This window comes from Hyaena hyaena, unplaced genomic scaffold (genome assembly GCF_003009895.1).
Source record: "Hyaena hyaena isolate Hyena2069 unplaced genomic scaffold, ASM300989v1 scaffold_681, whole genome shotgun sequence".
Classification (NCBI taxonomy): Eukaryota; Metazoa; Chordata; class Mammalia; order Carnivora; family Hyaenidae; genus Hyaena; species Hyaena hyaena.
In genome coordinates this window covers 642,283-663,302 of record NW_024081307.1, presented here as the reverse complement: position 1 = coordinate 663,302, position 21,020 = coordinate 642,283, and the positions used below count along the sequence as shown (strand labels likewise).

The following is a 21,020-nucleotide window of genomic DNA, read 5'->3' as shown; positions in this document are numbered from 1 at the left end:
GTGTGGGAACAAATCTTTGACATTATACCCTTTCATCAGTATATACCTCAGTATGGATGTCTAAAAGACTCTTTCACTGACATGACCAAATTATCACAATCACAAATACAAAAACTATCAATAATTGCTCCATATTATCACATATCCAGTCAGTATTTACAGTTTTCTTTATATTACATCTAGTTAATTGTGAGGGAGAGGGTTAGGAAAGCATTTCTCTAGGCAGAACCACAGAAAAAATAAAAAACATAAACAATACTTTTAAGAAATAAAACTTCTGTGAAAATCAAATCGCTGCTAAGATAGTAAATGGTCTAGGACTTAAGTATTTTTTGCAAGGCAGTCAAAGAAGAGATTTTCTCCATTATAAGAAAGGGAAAGGGTCATGTGCTACCTAGGAGTAAGCCATGGAGGAAATATTTTGTGATACATTATTAGAAACCTAAAAATAATTAAAAAATAAGTCCTTACCATGTTTCTAGTATTTCATTCTGCTCTCCTTCTGGGTTCTCAAATTATTGGGGAGAAGATTCTACATAAATTTGTACTCTAAAATTATAGCAAGTTATAGAATTCTCTATGCCCTACTCTACTTCCTATCAACCAACCTTCATTAATCTTTTAAACTTTATCCATAATTAACTGAAGGTAGTGATTCATTGGTAATCACATTTCAAAATATCAAAGAAAAAAATGGAAGAATTTCCATTTTCCAACATTTTAATTTTCTTGAGGCAAATTCTCAATGTAGAGTGAAATAATGCTTTTAAGTAAGATTAGGTTCTGTGCTAGGATTTAAAACAATGGTTTTTACACTCAGATTTTCTATTCAAGTTTTAGGGTGGAGACTCATGTGACATCCTGAGGAGGAAGGCTATCCCACTGCCACAGTGCTACATCATGGCGTCGGCTGGTCCGCCTCTTGCTTCCCCAGCCAGGGGACCCTGCTGCGCAGAAGCACGCGGCACTGACCGCTGACCGACAACGCAGGCTTCCAAGTCAAACTGACAACCGTTCAGACCCTGATTCAACCACCACGCACTTAATCTTGGGTAAACTACTCAGCCTCTCGGACCTCAGACCCTCTTTAGTAAATGCTGGCCATCACCAAAGGCAAAATAGACATGAACGTGAAGAAGGCAGCAGGTAAGAGACCTAATTAGCTCTATTTGTGACCTGCTTCTTAATTAGTGAAATAACTTTGTTTTCAATTAGCCTGGTGTCCGTAAGGGCACCAAGACTGTTATTAAAAGAACAACTACTGTCCTTAAGAGTTCAAAAGAAAACCTTTTTCTGGATCTTCTCCTCCTTGTTAGAAATAAGGGATAAACAGAATAGCAGTAGGTTCTTAGCCTCTTTTGTACCACAGACCTCTCTGAAAATCCAGTTCCTCTGATAATCTCTGACAGACGCTGGCACACACACACACACACATGTGCTAAAACGTTTATGCCTGAGAATCCAAGAGACTCCCAGAATATCTGAAGTTGTCATCGCTTCTGGGCCTTGGCTACAATCAAGTGCAGAATATCTGAAGATGTCTCAAACCCCTGATAAAGTCAAGGCTACAAGTCCCTGTTCATGAGAAGATAATCTTTAAAAAAGCTATATCCTGGTTACACGTGGATTTTAAACTAATATGTTACCACTAGGACAAATAAGGAAAACATCCTATATACTTTATGAAGTGAAAATTTCATTTTGGTGTGTAAAATGATTTATTATAGGGAAGTAATGTTTTGAAAAAAAATGTCAGAGATTTTAAGGACATCTTTTCTCTCCTTTATGTACAGAAAGGTATAAAGAGAGCATATTTCTGAGATCAAAACAAAACACCCTATTTGGTCAATGACAGTTCTTTAATATTATAAAGGTGAACTTTATATAGAATTACATGGTCACAATGAAACTGTGATGATTATATAATCATTCACATTTACAAACAGATGTATCAGGGAAATATTTGGATTATATTTTTTTATTTTACTTATTTATTTTTGCGTTCATGTATTTGATTCACATGAAAATTTTAAGGAAAACTTTTATCATATAAAGTGTGTTGTACCTTTGAAGGCATAGCTATATAAGTGCAGCAAAAACCAGAAGGGTCAAGACCACCCTTATTGACTCTGGCTTTTGTAAGTGATTATGTCATGTAGAACGGCTCTGAAATCAAAGGACCTGCAAGGGAGGTCTATTCCAAACCCCACCAAAAAAGAACCAACATACATGTGGAACTAATTTGCCTTTACAATCATTTGGAGCGAGATGGCAGTCAGAGAATATAACCCAAATGAAAATAGAAGTTAGGGAAGTCATTTAAGTGTATTCCTTTTTTTTTTTCTTTTTTTCATTTAATTGTATTCTTGATTTCACTGAACTACGTCTTACCTGGAGCCCATGAGAGGGAGTAAATAACCCCTTCGTTCCCCGGGGATGTGTACATGGCTGTCAACGTGTTTATATCCCAGACTTTTATAGTGCCATCAAACGAAGCTGTCGCCAAAAGATTGGGGTCATCAGGTTTGAATTTGCAGTCAAAGATGGTTTCCACATGCCCCTAGGAATGCAGCACAAAGAAGTCACAACTACTGGGGAAAATTCATGCGATTCATGAACAAACCACAATGTCTAAGCACGTGACACATGGACCATGGCTTCCAAATATTAATGTTAAAATATATAATATATACTAACATATTAAAACAAAATTAGATCATTGCTGTGGTTGAATGTTCTCTGTGCTATTACTGTACTCTTTTATACCGATCTAGATTTTATTCAACCACAGTACCTCAAACCAGCAACAAAATACAAAGATGTCACAAAGCATCATTTGTTAGCATCAATTCAAGAACGCAAAACACGTCTTTTCTAATTATCATACACAGGGGTACTATGCTAGAAATGTATGAATTGAGTGCCTGGGTGGCTCAGTCAGTTAAGCATCTGACTTCAGCTAAGGACATGATCTCAGAGTTGTGAGTTCAAGCCCCACATCAGGCTCTCTGTTGTCAGCACAGAGCCTGGAGCCTGCTTCAGATCCTCTGTCCCTCAACCATCCTTCTCGCTTCCCTCCCCAGCTTGTGCACTCTCTCTCTCTCAAAAAATAAATAAAAACACTAAAAAAAAAGAAGTTTATCAAGTAATTAACTATTAATAGTTACTGTGTGTTTCTGGTAGGATAATAAAAGACCAAGATAAAATTGAAACTATAGGTCCTTAAGCGCAAATATTCTTTTTTATACCATGACATACGCCAAAAGAACGTCATGATTTTGGCAGAAGTGACAAGTATCCAGCATAGCTTTGGTTTTTAATTAGTCTTGTTCCAAATTTTCTAACAACTTCATTCTTTAAAAATTATAAAGAAAATAATCACTATCTCTTGGGACTCGCAGGTATTATCAAAATGAAAGGAGCCACTGAAATAACTTACAATCGAGGACTACTTTAGGTTTTTTTTTTTTAGAACCATAAGACAACATTGTTTTCTAAAGAAAACATTTCAAAATGTAGACACACATTCAACAGAAACTCTACTCAACTTAGATTGCATGACTACTCCTTTGCTAACAGAAGCTGTTACAGATTTAACTGTATTTTTATATTTTTCTCCCTTCCCTTTCATACTTTTTTTGTACATAAATGGTAATTGGAAGTATAAGAAGAGTTCACTACACTGTGAAATAATTTACATGGAAATAAAAATAATCTAGAAAATATTGACAAATGGAATATTTAAAAATAACTAAGCTATATATTGTTACAACATTTTTTTTGGTTATATTTCAATTTTTTTGAAGATGAAATTAAATAGGTCCTAAAGGACATAGTATTAGTGATTCTCTCCCTCAAGTTTTTTTTTTTTTTTTTTTTTTTTTTAACAGGGCGTTTATAGCTCTAGAGCCTTTTGCTAAGATTTTCTACAGAAAAACAACCAACAATTTAACGTTTCTTAAATGTCTGGATCAGTGTAATGCAAACCTGTAGAAAATAAAAAGGCATTTTATACACTGTTGACAAATATTAACTACACCACGATATACATTATTACATGCCTTCATTCATTCACAGATTCATTCATTCAACAAAACAGTCTTGCCGTGTGACAGGCACTATTTCAGGTTGTAGGGATAAAGCGTAGAACAAAATCAGACAAAAATTTGAGTCCTCAGAGAGTTTGTATTCTATTTTAAATAGAGGCTTAATGATCACAAGAACAGAAGTTCACAGACTCACAGAATTATTGTATTGATTCGATAACAGCAATGAATCTTAGACAACACTGAACCCAACCTTATTCATTTCACAGATATGAACAGTAAAGCTTGGACTTGTCCTTCTGTCTGAAAAAAACACTGATTTTTCATGTTGCTTCCAAAATACAGTGCAGAAATGTAATTTCCCAATACTACATGAAGGATAAACACGGTGTACCCAGAAACGGGAACACTTCCAACCATGCAGAGTAATCATGAAAAGCTACATAAATATTAATATTTAAAGAAGCTTAATGTTTAGAATTTTAAGAAATGTAATAATTTTCTTATCATCCTCTATATAATTCTAAAAGGTTGCAGCCAACCAAAATAAAGTTGGTTTACAATTTTCACAATTTTAATATTAATATTGTTAAGTTAAAAGTAAAAGTAAACATCATAAGTGACCACAGAGTAAGTGTTGTGTATAAAGGAAGGAATGACCAGAGACTTACCAAGTCCCGAAGAAAATCCCACTTCTTGGCTCCCAGGTCATAAAGGCCAACCCCACCATCCAAGAAACAGCACACCGCGTGCCCGGGAGGAAGGGAAAAGGCCTGATTCTGCGTCAGTGTTGGGGGAGGCACCGCTTCACTTGTTGAGGACGTATAATGATTTTTAGTTGGAGACTGGGTTGCAACTAAGAAAGAAAAGAGTTAACAAGTAGGCATTTACACCAACAGCTGCCCATCATTTATAAAGATGCCCCTTTGTTTTCTTTTTTCCAGAATTTCTGTCAATAAGCCATTAGACAATAATCAGTTTTCCACAGGAACATCTCTGCAACACTGACAAAAATTACACACACACATATGTACAGTGCATATGATTTTTGAAAGGCTATGTATAAAACTGCAGTGGAGAAAAATGGATGAAAATTAGTGAGCAAGGAACCTCAAAAGGTTGTGAATAGCTAGTTTCTTATCTCCCCATAAATTAAAGCACAGCATGATTGTATTTTATTAGAATCTGCTTTCAAAATGCTGACTAATGGCTTACTTCCGCTCTACACAAACATGCATGACAATGTTTTTATTTTAAAGCTAATAACTCTCTTCCACTAATTTCCAATCCAAAGAAAATAATTATTTTTGACATTACTTATAATTCACTTTAATTTGGCAACCAAATTAAGGGTCACAACTGCCTGACATACATTTGCATCTCAATTTTCCTTTCTTCTTCCTTGGGTTTCTTTTTACTATTCATACACTTCCATTTCTCAATTTTCAATTATATAAATGTCTCTTCTGTATATTCCTTGTCTCATATTTTGTCTTCTTTCAAGATGTTTTTCCTTAGAATGTGAATATTCTCTTGCAAACATAATTCAAAATAATGATACTGCTGTAAATGATCAAACCAATCTGTATTTATTACATAATGGAATAAAAATAAATATTTTCCAGTAAGTCCTTTTTGATCCAAATAAAATAAAGTCTTCCTTTCTACATCCAACTTGATATGATAATATTCATTTCTCAGAATCTGAGAATAACAGGAAGCCCAAACTAGCATAAACTACTAATACCAAAAGAGGCATTTGGTTCAACAAAATATTGCTGACAGTTTGGTTAAAATTAGTATGTTTCATGGCTGGTTATTCTAATATTTTAATTTGTTGACTTTATGGGTGGTTGTGACACCTTTTATGTCCCTATGTATCCATAATTTACCTTCTTAAAGAATTTGGTGACTATGTCTATATTTAAAATTTTTCATGTTCACATAAGGTTCTTATTCCACATTTCCTGTTACATTAAAAAATTGGAGAGGGGGAAGGAATGAGATATCTAACAACAGGTAGCCTGAAAGGTTTTACTAAAATAATGACAAGACGGCTATGGGCTTCTTTATATTTTTGGTATGGTCTCTAATGAACAGGAGCTACCCTTGTAATAATAAAAAAAGATGAAAGAAGAGAATCTATAATATTTCAGTCATCCCATGGTAGTAACTAAACACAAACAAATACCTTCAAAAAAAAAAAAAAATACAGGATGCACGTACGACACACTGGCCTCCAGCACAGGACTTGTCTGGCCCTAACATTTCTATCCTTCCAGTTTCCAGGATTCAGGGGTGTTAAGGGCTCCAAGGGCAAAGCTTAATGTGTGTGCAAAGCCTGGAGGTGCCAACACAGAGACGTTCCCCTACTTGCATTGCTCACTACATTCGATACTGAATTTGCAACCAAAATCATATGACTTTGATTAGGTCTTAGAAATTATTTATTGTATTCTCAAAATGTCTCTGATCCACACAAAAATGAAAGCACTATGAACCACAGACAGCAATCATGGTGGACTTAATAGGAAGTCAATCTCTTTCCTCATGTTTCAGAAAAATTCAAATTCTAAATCTCCCCCACCTGCCAGATGGTTTCCTTTATAGCTTAAGTGTATTTTATCATTTTTTCCTCATTTAAAAAAAACAATATATACTCAGAAAAAAGTAGACACAAATAAAGAAAAAATATCCAAAACAGCAGCTACGAGTCCAGTGATGGCTGGGATTCACACACGGACACATGTTCCAGAGCCTCCATTGCAAGGATTTGGGTCCAGTGACCCCTGGGATTCACACATGGATACATGTTCCAGAGCCTCCATTTTAAGGATTCGCGTCTAGGGACCCCTGGGATTCACACAGTATGTATGTTCTAGAGCATCCATATCAAGTATTTGGGTTCTCTCAACTTTGTTATAAACCCTACGGAACGTAAAAGAGCCGCACTTAAAACATAAAGTGTCCTAGTTCAAACCAATTTTATTTGATCCTATTATTCTGGATACTTCTTAATTTTACCACAACCATTGCTTCATTTTCCCCATGTAGATAATTTGAGATTATCTTAACATTCTAATTTATTAGCATTTTTTTCCTTTCTTAAAATTTATTAGCATTTAAAAAAAGTAACTTGGTTCTAAATACTTTCAACTTAGTCATATGAGATATTGTGTGGCCTTAACAGATCCTTTAGTACATATACTGTCAAAGACTATTTTTAAAAATCTGCTTTTCAGTAGCATAAAGTATTTGATATGTTTATACACCATTGTATCAGTTACTTCATTTGACAGCAATAAATATGACATTTTAAAATACTACTTTTTGATGATATTTTTACTTACATTTTTTCCTTGGAGGAGAATTAAGTACATGTAAGCAGTGAAACCCTGTTTTCTTTAGTTTAAAATTATCTATAGGTGTTGTTCGCGAAACATTCCAAATACGCAAAACACCCACTTGAGAATCTAGTCAGAAGAAAAAAAAAAACATTGTATTAAAGAATATTATTTGAAACATAAAATGCCCAGACATAAAGGAAATAACAAAAACTTCAACTTGCAAGATTTTTAGCACCATTTATCAACATTCTTCTAACAATACTGTGCGGTAACACAGAGCAACAGGTGAAATGCTACTCATCCTTGAAATTCTTGGCTCATTTTGTTTTTACTTTTCTGTTTCAAATCCTTTCCTAGGGTGAAAGACCACCTACTTTGGCAGTCCACCCCTACAAAGGTCATTATCACAGTCTGATCACAAAAAAAAAAGCTGCCCAATGCCTACACTTGCTTTAGGAAAGCCATTGACAAAAACTTTCCACCCCAACACTGAGCAGTATTTTGTCTTTTGAAATGCTTGTAAAATGCTCCCTTGCCCACTGTGTGCACTTGGGCAGTTAATGGAGAGTGCCTGCTACTGGTTACAGAGTTTACTGGGGAGACGACAAAATGCTGTGGAAAGAGGCGGTGTAATGGTGGTGCAACCCGGTGCCTACAGAAATCGCTGAACTCTACACTTCAAAATACTGTTTTATGGTATGTGAATTTTACCTCCGTAATAATGAAAGCATATTTAAAATATTCATGTCTATCATTAATTATATCCTATGAAATCAAACTCCATTAAGACATTTAAGTGAGACTCCATATACTTCCACGTGTAACGTAAGTGCCTAAGTTTGGAAAGAATTTCCTGAAGACAGCTGCCAGGATAAAGAATGTCTTATTTCACATGAAGCAAATATGGGAAGTACTCGTACAGCAGCTGAAAGTACTCAGCCTTTCAGAGAATTCTCCCTTGGACCCTAAGTAAACAGAAGAAGTAGTTATTTTAATCCCTAATGACTATTTTAAATGCCCTCCTTTTCCCTACCCAGTCACTACTTAGCTTTACTAGTTCTCTCACAATTGGGAAACCATGAGGGGGCTTCCGTTCATGCCATGATGATACATCCCACTTTCATTTCCAACCTCGGTTGAAATGCTCTGGTCTCTCTCGGTACCCAGGGTCCCTGACTATCAAAATCATCGGTAAGGCAAACAAGCTCCCATCCAGGTCAACTGTTTTTCTAGTCGGTACTTTTACTGTCATCTTTGTGTGCCTGAAAATGTATTGTCTTGGTCCTCTGCACGCACATCAACACAAAAACATGAGCATACGTGTGTGCACACATGTGCACCTACAGAATATATTCCAATTTATCATCAGAAACCTGGAACACTGGGCCTTAATTTCATTTTTACCATTATGTTAATGACCTACAATGTAAAGACACATCAGTTATGCATCTACTATAATAAATGATAATACTAGGATATTAATTCATCTTACACAAAATCAACCAATGAAAGTATATAATTTCCCTGATTCCATTAGAGAATGTACGTGTATTTAAAGCTCTGGGGACCTGGGTAAACTCACCTCCCGTGACAAACATCCCGGGAGCGCCGGGAGCCCAGGCCAAGCACTGGACAGAAGCCGCCGCGCTGGGAAAATTAAATGTTGTGATGCAATAAAGGGATTCCGAGTCTAGTAGGCGGATTCCAAAATGCAAATTGGCCACCAGGAGGTAATCGGTAGATAGCGGGTCCCACTCCAAGGCTGTCACTGGATCCTCTTCATCTGTCCCTTCAAGAGATTCAGGTCTCAGAACATGTTTCTGACTTTTATTACCTATTAAAATATAAAGAGAAAGATTTTGAACACAATGTTCAACAGAAAATGATTGAGGGGCGCCTGGGAGGCTCAGTCAGTTAAGCGCCCAACTTCAGCTCAGGTCATGATCTCATGGTCCATGAGTTCAAGCCCCATGTCGGACTCTGTGCTGACAGCTCAGAGCCTGGAGCCTGCTTCGGATCCTGTGTCTCCCTCTCTCTGTCCCGTCTGCTCATGTGCTCGCTGGCTTGCTCTCTCTCTCAAAAATAAATAAAAACATTAAAAAAAAAAAAAGAAAATCACTAATTGCGATCATATTTTCTTTTTGCATAGCACTGACATCTGGCATTTGTGTGCAGAAGTCACAGTGGACACGTGAGGGCAGGAGATGGAGACGAAGTCTGAACTGCAATCCCTAGTGCTCTGAGTGCTTCTGTTACCAAAACGCCAAAGGAAAAAGACACAGATAAATAAAACCCACAATCTTGTCATCAACTACTGTTTGCACTGAGTTACAACAGTGTAGGGACAGGGAAGTGCTTACCCAGAGGCGCACCCTGTAGTGATTAAAAGCACAGACTTCGCAGCTGACTGCCTGGTGCGGAGCCTGGTTCCACCACTGACTAGCTGTGTTCTCAGACAAGACACTGAGTCTCTGTGCTCAGTGTCTCCCTTTGTATGATGGAGAACAGAACAATATTTAGCTTGCAGAGTTTTGTAAAAGATTAAATGAGTTAAGGGCTGCGAACGGCGGGGCCTCTTAGAAGCGGCACCTCAGTATTTCCTACCGTTCCCCTCGTTCATCGGAGCATCCGTCATAATCATCGCTCACTCCTGACGTCGGGTACAAATGAGGCGGCCAGAAAAACATGGACATAAGACATGTGGAACTGAATGAAGCAAAGAATGATCAAACAAGCCTCTCGTTCCTTCCAAATTTAGATACAAGTGGCGATAGGGAAAAACAAGCTTCTGCGGAGACACCGCACTGGGCTCCAATTAGGCAGCCTCAGCTCCCAGAAGAACGGCCCTGAAACCACGGGGTCCAGAGGCCATGATCTTAACAGAAAGAACCAGCTCCTTCTGAGCATTCTAAACCCTGCACAGGGTGTTTCCTAAACCATAACCCAAGTGACAGACACCATGGCTCTTTCTGTAATATCATCGCTGCATACTGGTTTTCAATGTACCTGCTTATAAAAGCGGAAAATATAAATTTCCTTGGATATATCTGTAGAGTGAACTGAACACCTTACAGTTTCTGGCTTGGGAGTAAATTTGTCAGAATATACGGCTCTTTATAAAGAGCCAGTCATTAGAACAAGAGCTGATAATACTTCCATTATTTTATATGGATTTATGTGATAATTGTTTATGTTCCATTTTATTATACAAATACCAGGCAATCTGTGTTGTCAGATAAGGACAGGAGCATATGACCAGACTCAGTAAGAAGACTAGGTTGACAGATGGGGGCAAAGGAAAACTGGGGCTTAAAAATAAAATAATGAGGATAGTGTATAATACACATAGCTGTTCAAATTTTCATTTGGAGATCAGCAGCCCAAGCAAAGAGGAGAGAAATCAAGAAAGGTTACATAATTCAGTGTGCATAGGCTAAAAATAAAATAAAAAGACAAAAAAAATATGCTCAGGAGAAGCACAACTTTTCCCAGAACTGAGACCAGAAATACACAACTCCTGTGTGTTTCCAAAAAAAGGAACAGAGCATTACATAGGGACAATGTCATCCACGTTCCTAAAATAAAACCATGCAAATCTGATTAATACACTTCCTTGGAAAACTAGCAAAGTCGATTCAATTAAAACATTTCTTTTTTTTTTTATTTTTTTTAATGTTTCATTTATTTCTGAGAGAGAGACAGCATGAGCAGGGGAGGGTCAGAGAGAGAGGGAGATACAGAATCTGAAGCAGGCTCCAGGCCCTGAGCTAGCTGTCAGCACAGAGCCTGACATGGGACTCAAACCCACAACTGTGAGATCATGACCTGAGCCGAAGTCAGACGCTTAACCGACTGAGCCACCCACGCGCCCCTCAATTAAAACATTTCTATTACGAGAGTTAAAAAAAATTCTGATGGCCTCGTTTTGTCCAAAACTATCATTTAAAATGGCTAAAGCAGTTTTCCAATTTTTTTGGTCCTAGATTCCTCTGCTCGTACGTGGATTCTTACATGATCCAATACATTATGAAACAAAATACAGTGGTGCTTTTCAGACTGAAAGGGAGAAGGCGCAAAAGCGAGCTGCATCAGCTCCGTGAACAATTTCCAAGAGAGAAAGACAGGAAGAGCAGAGAGTCCGAGGCCTTAGTCTCCTGTAAGAGCCAGGGAGGCTATAAATTCCCTCGTGTTACACAGACACAGAACCCTCTGTTGTGCTAGTAAGTCATTAAGAAAGTGACCCCTTCTTAGGGAAGGACAATACCAGTGTGAGCACTAAGAGGCTCAAAGCTTCAAACTCACAGTGCAGAATGTAGTATTACAACAAAAAGTAGTATTTCCTTCATAAGCCATTGCTCGTGTATGTGCAAGAGGAAAATACACAGCAGGATTATACCTTTCATGATGTTTTATACATATTCACTGTTATACACTGTATGGAATAAATGAGGTCAACAAGTCTATATTGGGCAGTTACCCATACAGGGAACTGTGTCCCCCCAAAAGATGCTGAACTCCCAACCTCCAAGCATCTGTGAATATGACTTTACATGGAAAGGTGATATTTGCAGATAATACATTAAGATGAGGCCATTGGGGGGGTCCATAAACCAACATGACTTGTCCTTATAAAGAAGACAAATTTGGACACAGAGCCCTGTACGCTCACAGGGAGAAATGCCACATGGACAGTGATGTTGTGTCGTCACAAGCTAAGGAACCAGAAGCTAAGGGACAGGCTGGAAAAAAGCCATGTCTAGTGTCTTCAGAGGCCCGCTGACACCTTGATTTTATATCTCTGGTCTCTAGAATCAGGACACAATCAGTTTGCTGTCTAAGCCATCCCGTGTGTAGAACGTGGTTAGGGAGGCCCTTTCAAGTGAACAACACGTGTGGACCCACAAAAATATCACTTGATGACATGGGCAAAATGCACAAATTACGTTGTTTAATAACCGGAAGATGAGTTATGGGAAAATCATGGCCCCTTCTGCAAGTGACAGGGGTTGGACTGTTGAAATAATATAATTCTAGTGTGACTTAAATAAACAAAAAGGAAATACAGGCAAAGAAGGCCTTTATCCCTCCCTATCTTTTCTATGCCAGATGAGCATACACCTCTCAATGTTTTATATCTTAGATACATAATGCAATGTATCTTATCTTGCATTTAGATATATATCTATCTAACTTTAGATATCTAAATTTAAATATATATCTAACAACAACAACAAATGACTAATAACAATAATAAAGAAAAGAAAGCCATGATCAAGGAAAAAGGAGATGGCCACAATGAGAAATTATAAAGTACGAGTAATATCTAGAGTGAAATTTGGACCAAAGTAAGCACACACTCCTCAGGATCCTCTTTAGTGCTCAGCGGCACAGACTCCTCAAAAAGAAAGTTAACACAATCCTCATGAAATCTTTGGATGCAGAGGCGGCTGGGGGAAAAGTGGGAAGTCCCCAGCAGCACCTACGAGCATCAAGAGGAGGAGTCACACAGCCCACGGCCATCTTTACTGTCCCCAAATTACCTCCCTGGTCCTGAGGAAGACTGCCATCGACCAGGATCACAGGAGGGAAAAGACACGGGATGCGCCAGATCAAAACAGAGAAGTCTGAATAAGGTCACTTCACTGGAAGCCTAACAACCAACTATGAAACAGAATTTTCTCCCAAAGGACAGAACAGACTGAGTAGAGGTGTCAGACAACAAATCCAAAGGAAGCAAAAACCAGCCCAGATGCCTCCCCATCTCAACCTAAAGCAAACAGGTAAAACTCTCCCCAGGTTAAATTAGCATCCCCGGAGGAAATAAGAAGATGTGCACAAGGAGCAGAGAGGGAGGTGGTAAAGAAGTGTATGTATATTTATTATTATCTTTCTTTAAAAAGTGAGTATCAGGGGTGCCTGGGTCACTCACTGGGTTAAGCGTCCAACTTTGACTCAGGTCATGATCTCATGGCTCATGAGTTCAAGCCCCGCATCAGGCTCTGTGCTGACAGCTCAGAGCCTGGAGCTTGCTTTGAGTTCTGTCTCCCTCTCTCTCTCTGCCCCTCCCCTACTCATGCTCGCTCTTGCTCTCTCTCTCTTAAAAATAAACAAACATTTAAAAAATTATTTTAAAAGTGAGTATCAGATCCTGTTTGAAATATGAGATAAAATGTCCCCAATATATCAATGTTCAATGTAACATTTTTAACTTTAGAAAGATTATTTCCTTTAAGAAATATTTATTTGAATTTTCATGATTTCTTCAGTTCAATTTCAATTTCTTTTTTCTTCTATTAATTTCAGATAAGCTGAATGTAATACACTTTGTGAAAGTAGGGATCCTACACCTAAAAAGTGCTTTCATATATCTATCCAGCAAATCAGGAGTCACGCTTCTTAACAGATACCAGATGGCTAAAAGGATGTTTCTCAAATGGTAGCTGTTCTTATTTATAAGTGGAGAGCGATTCAAGTAATTTTTAAAATGTTTCATTACACACTTTATCACTGCTTAAATTTTAAAAATAAACATAATTTGATTTCTCAGAACCCTTTACTCCGCCAGAACAGGTAACTAGTGGGGGCTCCAAAGAGTTACTGCTCCTTTATGTCTCTGGTTCCAGGTCTTCGCTAAGGGGCTTTGGTGTCACAATGTGTTTTACAAGCAGGTGGAAAGTATTTTTGAGTCGTATTAGTAAGTCGTCATATATTTCTGCCACACGTCCGTATTCATTCAGGCCATTTTCTAGGTAGATGTGCAGAAATGAACAACAGACTTTAAAAAATAAAAATATGGGGGCAAATGACAAGGTTTAAGCTAAGTCCAAGTCCAGTCTGCACAGAAGAGTTAACCTATTACAGTAACACTTACTTCATGGTACTGGATTATATTTGCACAGCTATTATATTACAACTAAAATATTGCTGACCTTGGCTGTACATCATGTAGAAAAGAAATTCTAAGTTAAGAAAAAGAAACCGTAAGAGATGTTGGCTGGTGAAATTCTTACCGGGCTGGAAAATTGATAGACTTCCATCCATATGCCCAAACACAATCTTGCCCCTTTTCTGGGAGTGCCATCTAAACACACAGATATCAGACAGGAAGCTGTGGGCCTCCTTGTGCACAGTCACCCCGCTCTCGGGTCCCGAGATGGTCCAAAGGAACAGCGGGCCTCTGTGGGAAACAAATGCCACTGTGTCACCTGCGTTCCAGCACCAGCTAAGAGAGGCAGGCACCCCTAGAATAAACAAAATACAGACATGTCACAGACACGTGTGGAAGAAGACTGCACCATGAAGCACTATGTGCATTGTGCACTTCTTTTTTTTTTAATTTTTATTTATTTCTAGGAGAGAGAGAGAGAGACAGCGTGAGCAGGGGAGGGTCAGAGAGAGAGGGAGATACAGACTCTGAAATAGGCTCCAGGCTCTGAGCTGGCAGTCAGCACAGAGCTCGACGCGGGGCCCGAACCCACAAATCGCAAGATCATGACCTAAGCGAAAGTCGGACGCTTAACTGACTGAGCCACCCAGGCGCCCTGCACTGTGGACTTCTAAAACAACTTAAAGTAGAACAACCAGCTTGTCATTAAAAGAATATGACCTTCCAAGTTGGGAAGTGGACTTTAAAGTAATCCCAAAGACTACAGGCAGCATATGTAGGGTGCTTCCAAAATGGAAAAATACCTAGTTAGGGTGAGAACTACTAATATGATAACATGCTTCAGATATTCAGGCATTTTTAGAGGTTTTTTTCCTTTCAGAAACCATATTCAAGCATTAAATTCTTATTGAGATTTTGAGTAGAAGACATGCTATAGGCATTCAAGGTATACAAGTTAGTATGGGATAGGATTCCTGCTTTATAGGACCTTAAACACAAGATATAAATATAAAATTCTGGGAAGATAAGGATCAAATGTATGAAAAGCTGAATGCTACTATAAAGGTTTAAGAACAATAAAATTAATGATATAGGGTAGCCTGGATGGCTCAGTCAGTTGAGCATCCAACTCTTGACTTCAGCTCAGGTCATGATCCCAGAGTCATGGAATTGAGCCCCACGTCAGGCTCCACGCTCAACAAGGAGCCTACTTGAGATTCTCACTCTCTCTCTCTCTCCACCCCTCTCTCCTCCTCACTCTCTCTCTAAAATAAAAAATAAATAAATTTTAAAATTAATGCCATAATCTATGTCGTATCAGGGTTTAGAATCAAATCTTAGCATTGTTTCAGATGGACTGAAAAGTGACTATACGTAAAAATAGCTGAACACCTATTCCACATGAATGTTAAGAAAGAATATATAATAACGTACGTAAAAGTCCCTTTTAGGGGCGCCTGGGTGGCTTAGTCGGTTAAGCGTCTGACTTTCGCTTAGGTCATGATCTCGCGGTTCGTGGGTTCAGGCCCCGCGTCCGGCTCTGTGCTGACTGCCAGCTCAGAGCCTGGAGCCTGTTTCAATCTGTGACTCCCTCTCTCTCTGACCCTCCCCTGCTCACGCTGTCTCTCTCTCTCTCTCCTAGAAATAAATAAAACATTAAAAAAAAAAAAGTCCCTTTTAAACTATAAAAGAAACACAGAAGTTAATTGTATTCTCCTCAGCATTAGTGTGGTCAAATAAATCCTATATAAAGTAAGTGTTATGGTAAATTTATGACTCAAGACAGAAATTATAAATCTCTCAACATAGATCCTTTAAACAACTGTGTCAGAATCAGCAAACTGAATATGTATAGCACATCATTTGGAATTAAAGCCCGGGAATCTGTTTGTAACAAGGTTCTCCAAATGATGTTGATGTGTAGAAAGATGAATCGCTGGGCTACTGTCCAGCAAAGAAACTAGATTTGAATTAAATCTTGAGAGAGCAGTAGAGTTTCATATGTGGGATAAGCAGTCTTTCCGAGGAAAAGGAAATGGTATGAATCAAGACACAGTCGGAAGTTGTTCATGGACCGTAAACTCAATTTGTGTCCACGGTCCTTCCTGCTCCAAAGGACAGAAACTGGAAGCCTAATGCCTACTTTGGGGCCTGCCATAAAATGGCAACTCCATAAATATTTCTACAAGGAATGAATGAGTCCGCGAATGAGGCCAGTAAAAGCTGATGTGGTTTTAGGATACAATTAATGGGAGAATTTCCTAATAAGGAGTAAGAGCATGGGTCAAACCACCACAGTGCACTTGGAGAAAGCCACTAGGAAGCTGGCCCTCTGAATGTATTTCAAGAAACGCAGCAAGGAAGAGAAGGGGCCAGAAACAATGTCATATGGTTAAAACAAAAAACACTTCTGTAGAGGCTTAGTATACATGAGCACTTCTCAGATCTCTATAGAATATCAATTCATTCTCCCCAAAATACTCTAAGATGGGCAGGTAGTAAGTACTAGTATCCATTGTTAACATGCTTGGGGGTTTTGCTTCTTTTTTCCCAGATGGATATTATTAAGTGTTATTTTTTTTTCCCAAGTTGATGATAATTTGAACATTTTACACTTACACAAACTAATACTTGTTTTCCTTTAAGTGTATTTTTGGATTACTGTGGAACACAGAATGATGAAATAAAAATTACAGAGGCAATTTCAAGTTCAACTGCTGTACATCCAAGTTCTAATACAATTTTTTAAGTTGATTTAATGGATACTTATACTTTGCTTAAGCCTGAAAAGAAGAAACAGAGTCTAACACATTTCTTTTTTTTTTAATATTTTTATTTATTTCTAGGAGAGAGAGACAGCGTGAGCAGGGGAGGGTCAGAGAGAGAGGGAGACACAGACTCTGAAACAGGCTCCTGGCTCTGAGCTGGCAGTCAGCACAGAGCCCGATGCGGGGCTCGAACCCACGAACCGCGAGATCATGACCTAAGCGAAAGTCGGACGCTTAACCGACTAAGCCACCCAGGTGCCCCTGGAGTCTAACACATTTCAAAGGGAAATATTTACAATGAAAATGATCAAGTGTTCAGAATATTTTTTGGCAAATAAAATCACAAAGCTTTCAATCTTCAAATTAAGAAAATATTTAGAAATGGCAAGAGGTACTTATTCTTAAATCTCTGAAAACTTTCAAAAGAAGGAAAATGTGTTAAGGAAAGGAAAAATATGTAAAAGTGATCAAAACTGTTACCACAACTATTTAATAACTGTACAGATGTTAATGAAAAAGTCCTATTTAATTTATGCTCACTGGCAAGAGAAGCCTGGTGCACACAGCTAATGAATAAAAAACTCTTCTATCATGAATGGAGGTGATGCATATGGTGTTTGATGACAAATCGGCAGATAAACTAGGTGATAATAAAATAATACATTGACTAATCTGTACCTATTTAGAAATGTTATGATGCAGGTATAGCCTGGTATAGATTTTGTGCAACAACCTTACAAGAACAATGACATCATAACACATTTAAGGTGTGTTTATTGTGTTATTTTAAATTAATCTCATATAAAACTGAATTTGAAGAAGTGAGAAAATGCACTACAGATCACTACAGATCAATATTAACAATACTGGAAAAACCCCTAGGACATATGCCTGGCAGACAAACAGGTATGAACGGGTATGATGAGAAAAATATTAAAAATCTTGTTTGAGGCTATCAATTGCTGTTTACACATCACAAAGGCTTGTACCAAAAGTATTTTGGTTTTTCCTCACTGATGCATTGAAAACCTTATGGTAAACTGTTACTCACAATAATGGACGCTCACTGAATAGCTGACTTTAAAAAAAATTGCCCAGACACTGGAGCAAACTACACACTATCTAATACTGAAGCTCAAGTGAAAATAATAATCAAGTTATATGAACTGAGGAATGAGATTCACATTTTTCTAGTTGAAAAATTAACCCTGTTTGGCAAATATTTTCTTAAGGTGAAAGTTACATAACAAAACTGGTTTATTTTACTGGTATTTTTAGCAGTCTTAACGACCTAAATTTGAAAAGGCAAGGAAAAAGCAATATACAAAATATGTTGAGCATAACTTTTGGCATTATTATTAATCTTGGAAGCAAGATTTAAATATAATAGCCTCTGAATCCTCAATGTTGTTGCTACACTGAAAAGGCAGTTATAAAGAAACTGGACCATCACGTGCCAGCTTTCTATCTCAAAGTGATAACCAGTCATCATTAGAGACACAACTGAACATAAGGAACACATTCAGTAGCAGTTGTCAAGACCGTGATTAGTAAGTGAACTACCCTCGGTGTGCAAAAAGAGACTGAATTATTGTAACATCTAACAAAGATAAATGATTACTTCGCATCATCATTATTATGGGGTAAGATGCTGCCTAGAAAGAGTGTAGCAATATTCAATTCACTAAGACCTACTTGTGTGAACTAGGACTTTCCACTATGACCCAATTAAAAATAAAGGAGAGAAACAAGCTCATCAGGGCAGTGACTACACGGGTAACATGGTGTTCATACATTTCAGAGTGGCTAGAATAATTATCGGCATTACTGGCCAGGATTATGAACCTGCTAGGCCAGATGTCTCATTAAGAAAATCTTACCAATTATTACTTTTATATTTACTGGTAGAATTTTATTATATTTAAATATTAATGAAATCATTTGGTATCGACTATGTTTTTAACTGATTGGTGTACTAAGCGCAAGTATTCCTTTTTTTTTTTTTTTTTTTTTTTTTAAAAATACCAGTTTTTTTTTTAAATTTATTTCTAGGAGAGAGAGACAGCGTGAGCAGGGAAGAGTCAGAGAGAGAGGGAGTCACAGATTGAAACAGGCTCCAGGCTCTGAGCTGGCAGTCAGCACAGAGCCCGACATGGGGCTCGAACCCACGAACCGCGAGATCATGACCTAAGTGAAAGTCGGACGCTTAACCGACTAAGCCACCCAGGCGCCCCTAAGCGCAAGTATTTCTTGAGATTCGGCTTCACTTTTATACATATGTACACACACAATAAGTCATGATGTGAAATGTATTTCTGACATAGGCTAGCAGTCAGTAGAAAGTTTGAAAAACAGTACTTTAAAACCTCAGCTAATTTAAATAAAATATTTTGCTTAGTGAAAGAAAAATATGTTATTCCATAAAATAAATTCCCGTTAAAAATATACCTTTTGTATTGTCGAGCTTAGCAATGACTTTCTGTTCTGCAACATTCCAAATGATCACTAAATTATCGGTACTGCCACTTGCAAACAGATCAGGGTTATGTGGACACCAAGAGATAGCTGTGATTGTTTTTTTATGTTCAGACATAATTGCGTGAAGTTTGAATTCATTATAACGATGATCCAACTAAAAAAAATATATAAATAAAACATTTCAGTGCTTCTTTTTAGATCATACACTTTTCATCAATAATCACATTATTTTTAAAAGGCTTCATACACGAAAATTATTGTATCTAATAACATGGTATGAACACATTTCAAGCCTTGGTCTACTTTCCAATGTCAAGTGTATTCAATCAGCTGAAGTAAATCATTTTTTAAAAGTTTTTATTTTTATTCCAGTTAGCTGACATAGTTATGTTAGGTTCAGGTGTACAATATCGTAATTCAACATTTCCATACATCACCTGGTGCTCATCATAAAGGTACATCCTTAATCCCCATAACTTATTTAACCCATCCCCCCACCTTTCCTCCTCCATTAGTTTATTCTCTACAATTAAGACTGTTTCTGGATTTGTCTCCCTCTCTCTTATATTTCCCTTTGCTTTTTTTGTTTCTTAAATTTCACATGAGTGAAATCATATGTCATTTGTCTTTCTCTGACTTAGTTTGCTTAGCATAATACTCTCTGGCTCCATCCATGTTGTCGCAAATGGCAAGATTTCATTCTTTTTTATGGCTAAGTAACACTGCACTGTATGTATATTCTATTTCTTTATCCATTCATCAATCAATGCACACTTGGGCTGCTTCCACATCTTGGCTATTGTACACAATGCCACTATAAACATAGGGGTGCATGTATCCCTTTGAATTAGTGTTCTTGTCATCTTTGGGTAAATACCCAATAGTGCAATTGCTACATCACAGAGCAGTTCTATTTTTAACTTTTTGAGGAACCTCCATATTGTTCTCCAGAATGGCCACACCAGTTTGCATTCACACCAAGAATGCACGACTGTTCCTTTTTCTCCATATCCTCGCCAACACCTGTTGTTTCTTGAGTTTTTTTAATTTAGCCATTCTCATAAGCATGAGATAATATCTCACTGTGGTTTCAATTTGCATTTCCCTAATAAATGATGATGTGTAAAAAAATCAGTTTTTAAAAAATAAGAGAATTGAAACTAAATATAATTATTTAAAAACTAAAAATAAATGTACACTCAAATATGCATAATAATTCAGAGCTTTATATTTTCTACAGCTATATGTATTTATGAGGAAAAAAGTTTGGTTTTGGAATATTTTTTTCTGTAATTTTTCAATTAGATTTGAATGAAAAAATTTAGGTTAGAAAAATTAACTATTGGGACTACACCAAAATAAAAAGCTTTTGCACAACAAAGGAAACCATCACAAAATGAAAAGGCAACCTACTGAATGGAAGAAGGTATTTGCAAATGATATATCCAATAAGGAGTTAATACCCAAAACAAATAAAGAACTTACACAACACCGG

At 37.4% G+C, this 21,020-nt stretch overlaps 1 protein-coding gene across 2 annotated transcripts in view; it reads right to left on the bottom strand.

Moving 5' to 3' along the window:
* The window catches only part of WDR17 (WD repeat domain 17), an 81,085-nt gene that overhangs the window by 41,545 nt on the left and 18,520 nt on the right, over window positions 1-21,020 (bottom strand). For both annotated transcript variants that reach the window (XM_039217221.1, XM_039217220.1), the window contains exons 3-8: window positions 19,496-19,679; window positions 14,404-14,634; window positions 8,976-9,227; window positions 7,397-7,519; window positions 4,718-4,902; window positions 2,392-2,560 (exon numbers count right to left, since the gene is read on the bottom strand). In XM_039217221.1, the coding sequence (XP_039073152.1) occupies window positions 2,392-2,560; window positions 4,718-4,902; window positions 7,397-7,519; window positions 8,976-9,227; window positions 14,404-14,634; window positions 19,496-19,679 (1,144 nt within the window). The remainder of the gene's footprint in view (window positions 1-2,391; window positions 2,561-4,717; window positions 4,903-7,396; window positions 7,520-8,975; window positions 9,228-14,403; window positions 14,635-19,495; window positions 19,680-21,020) is intronic.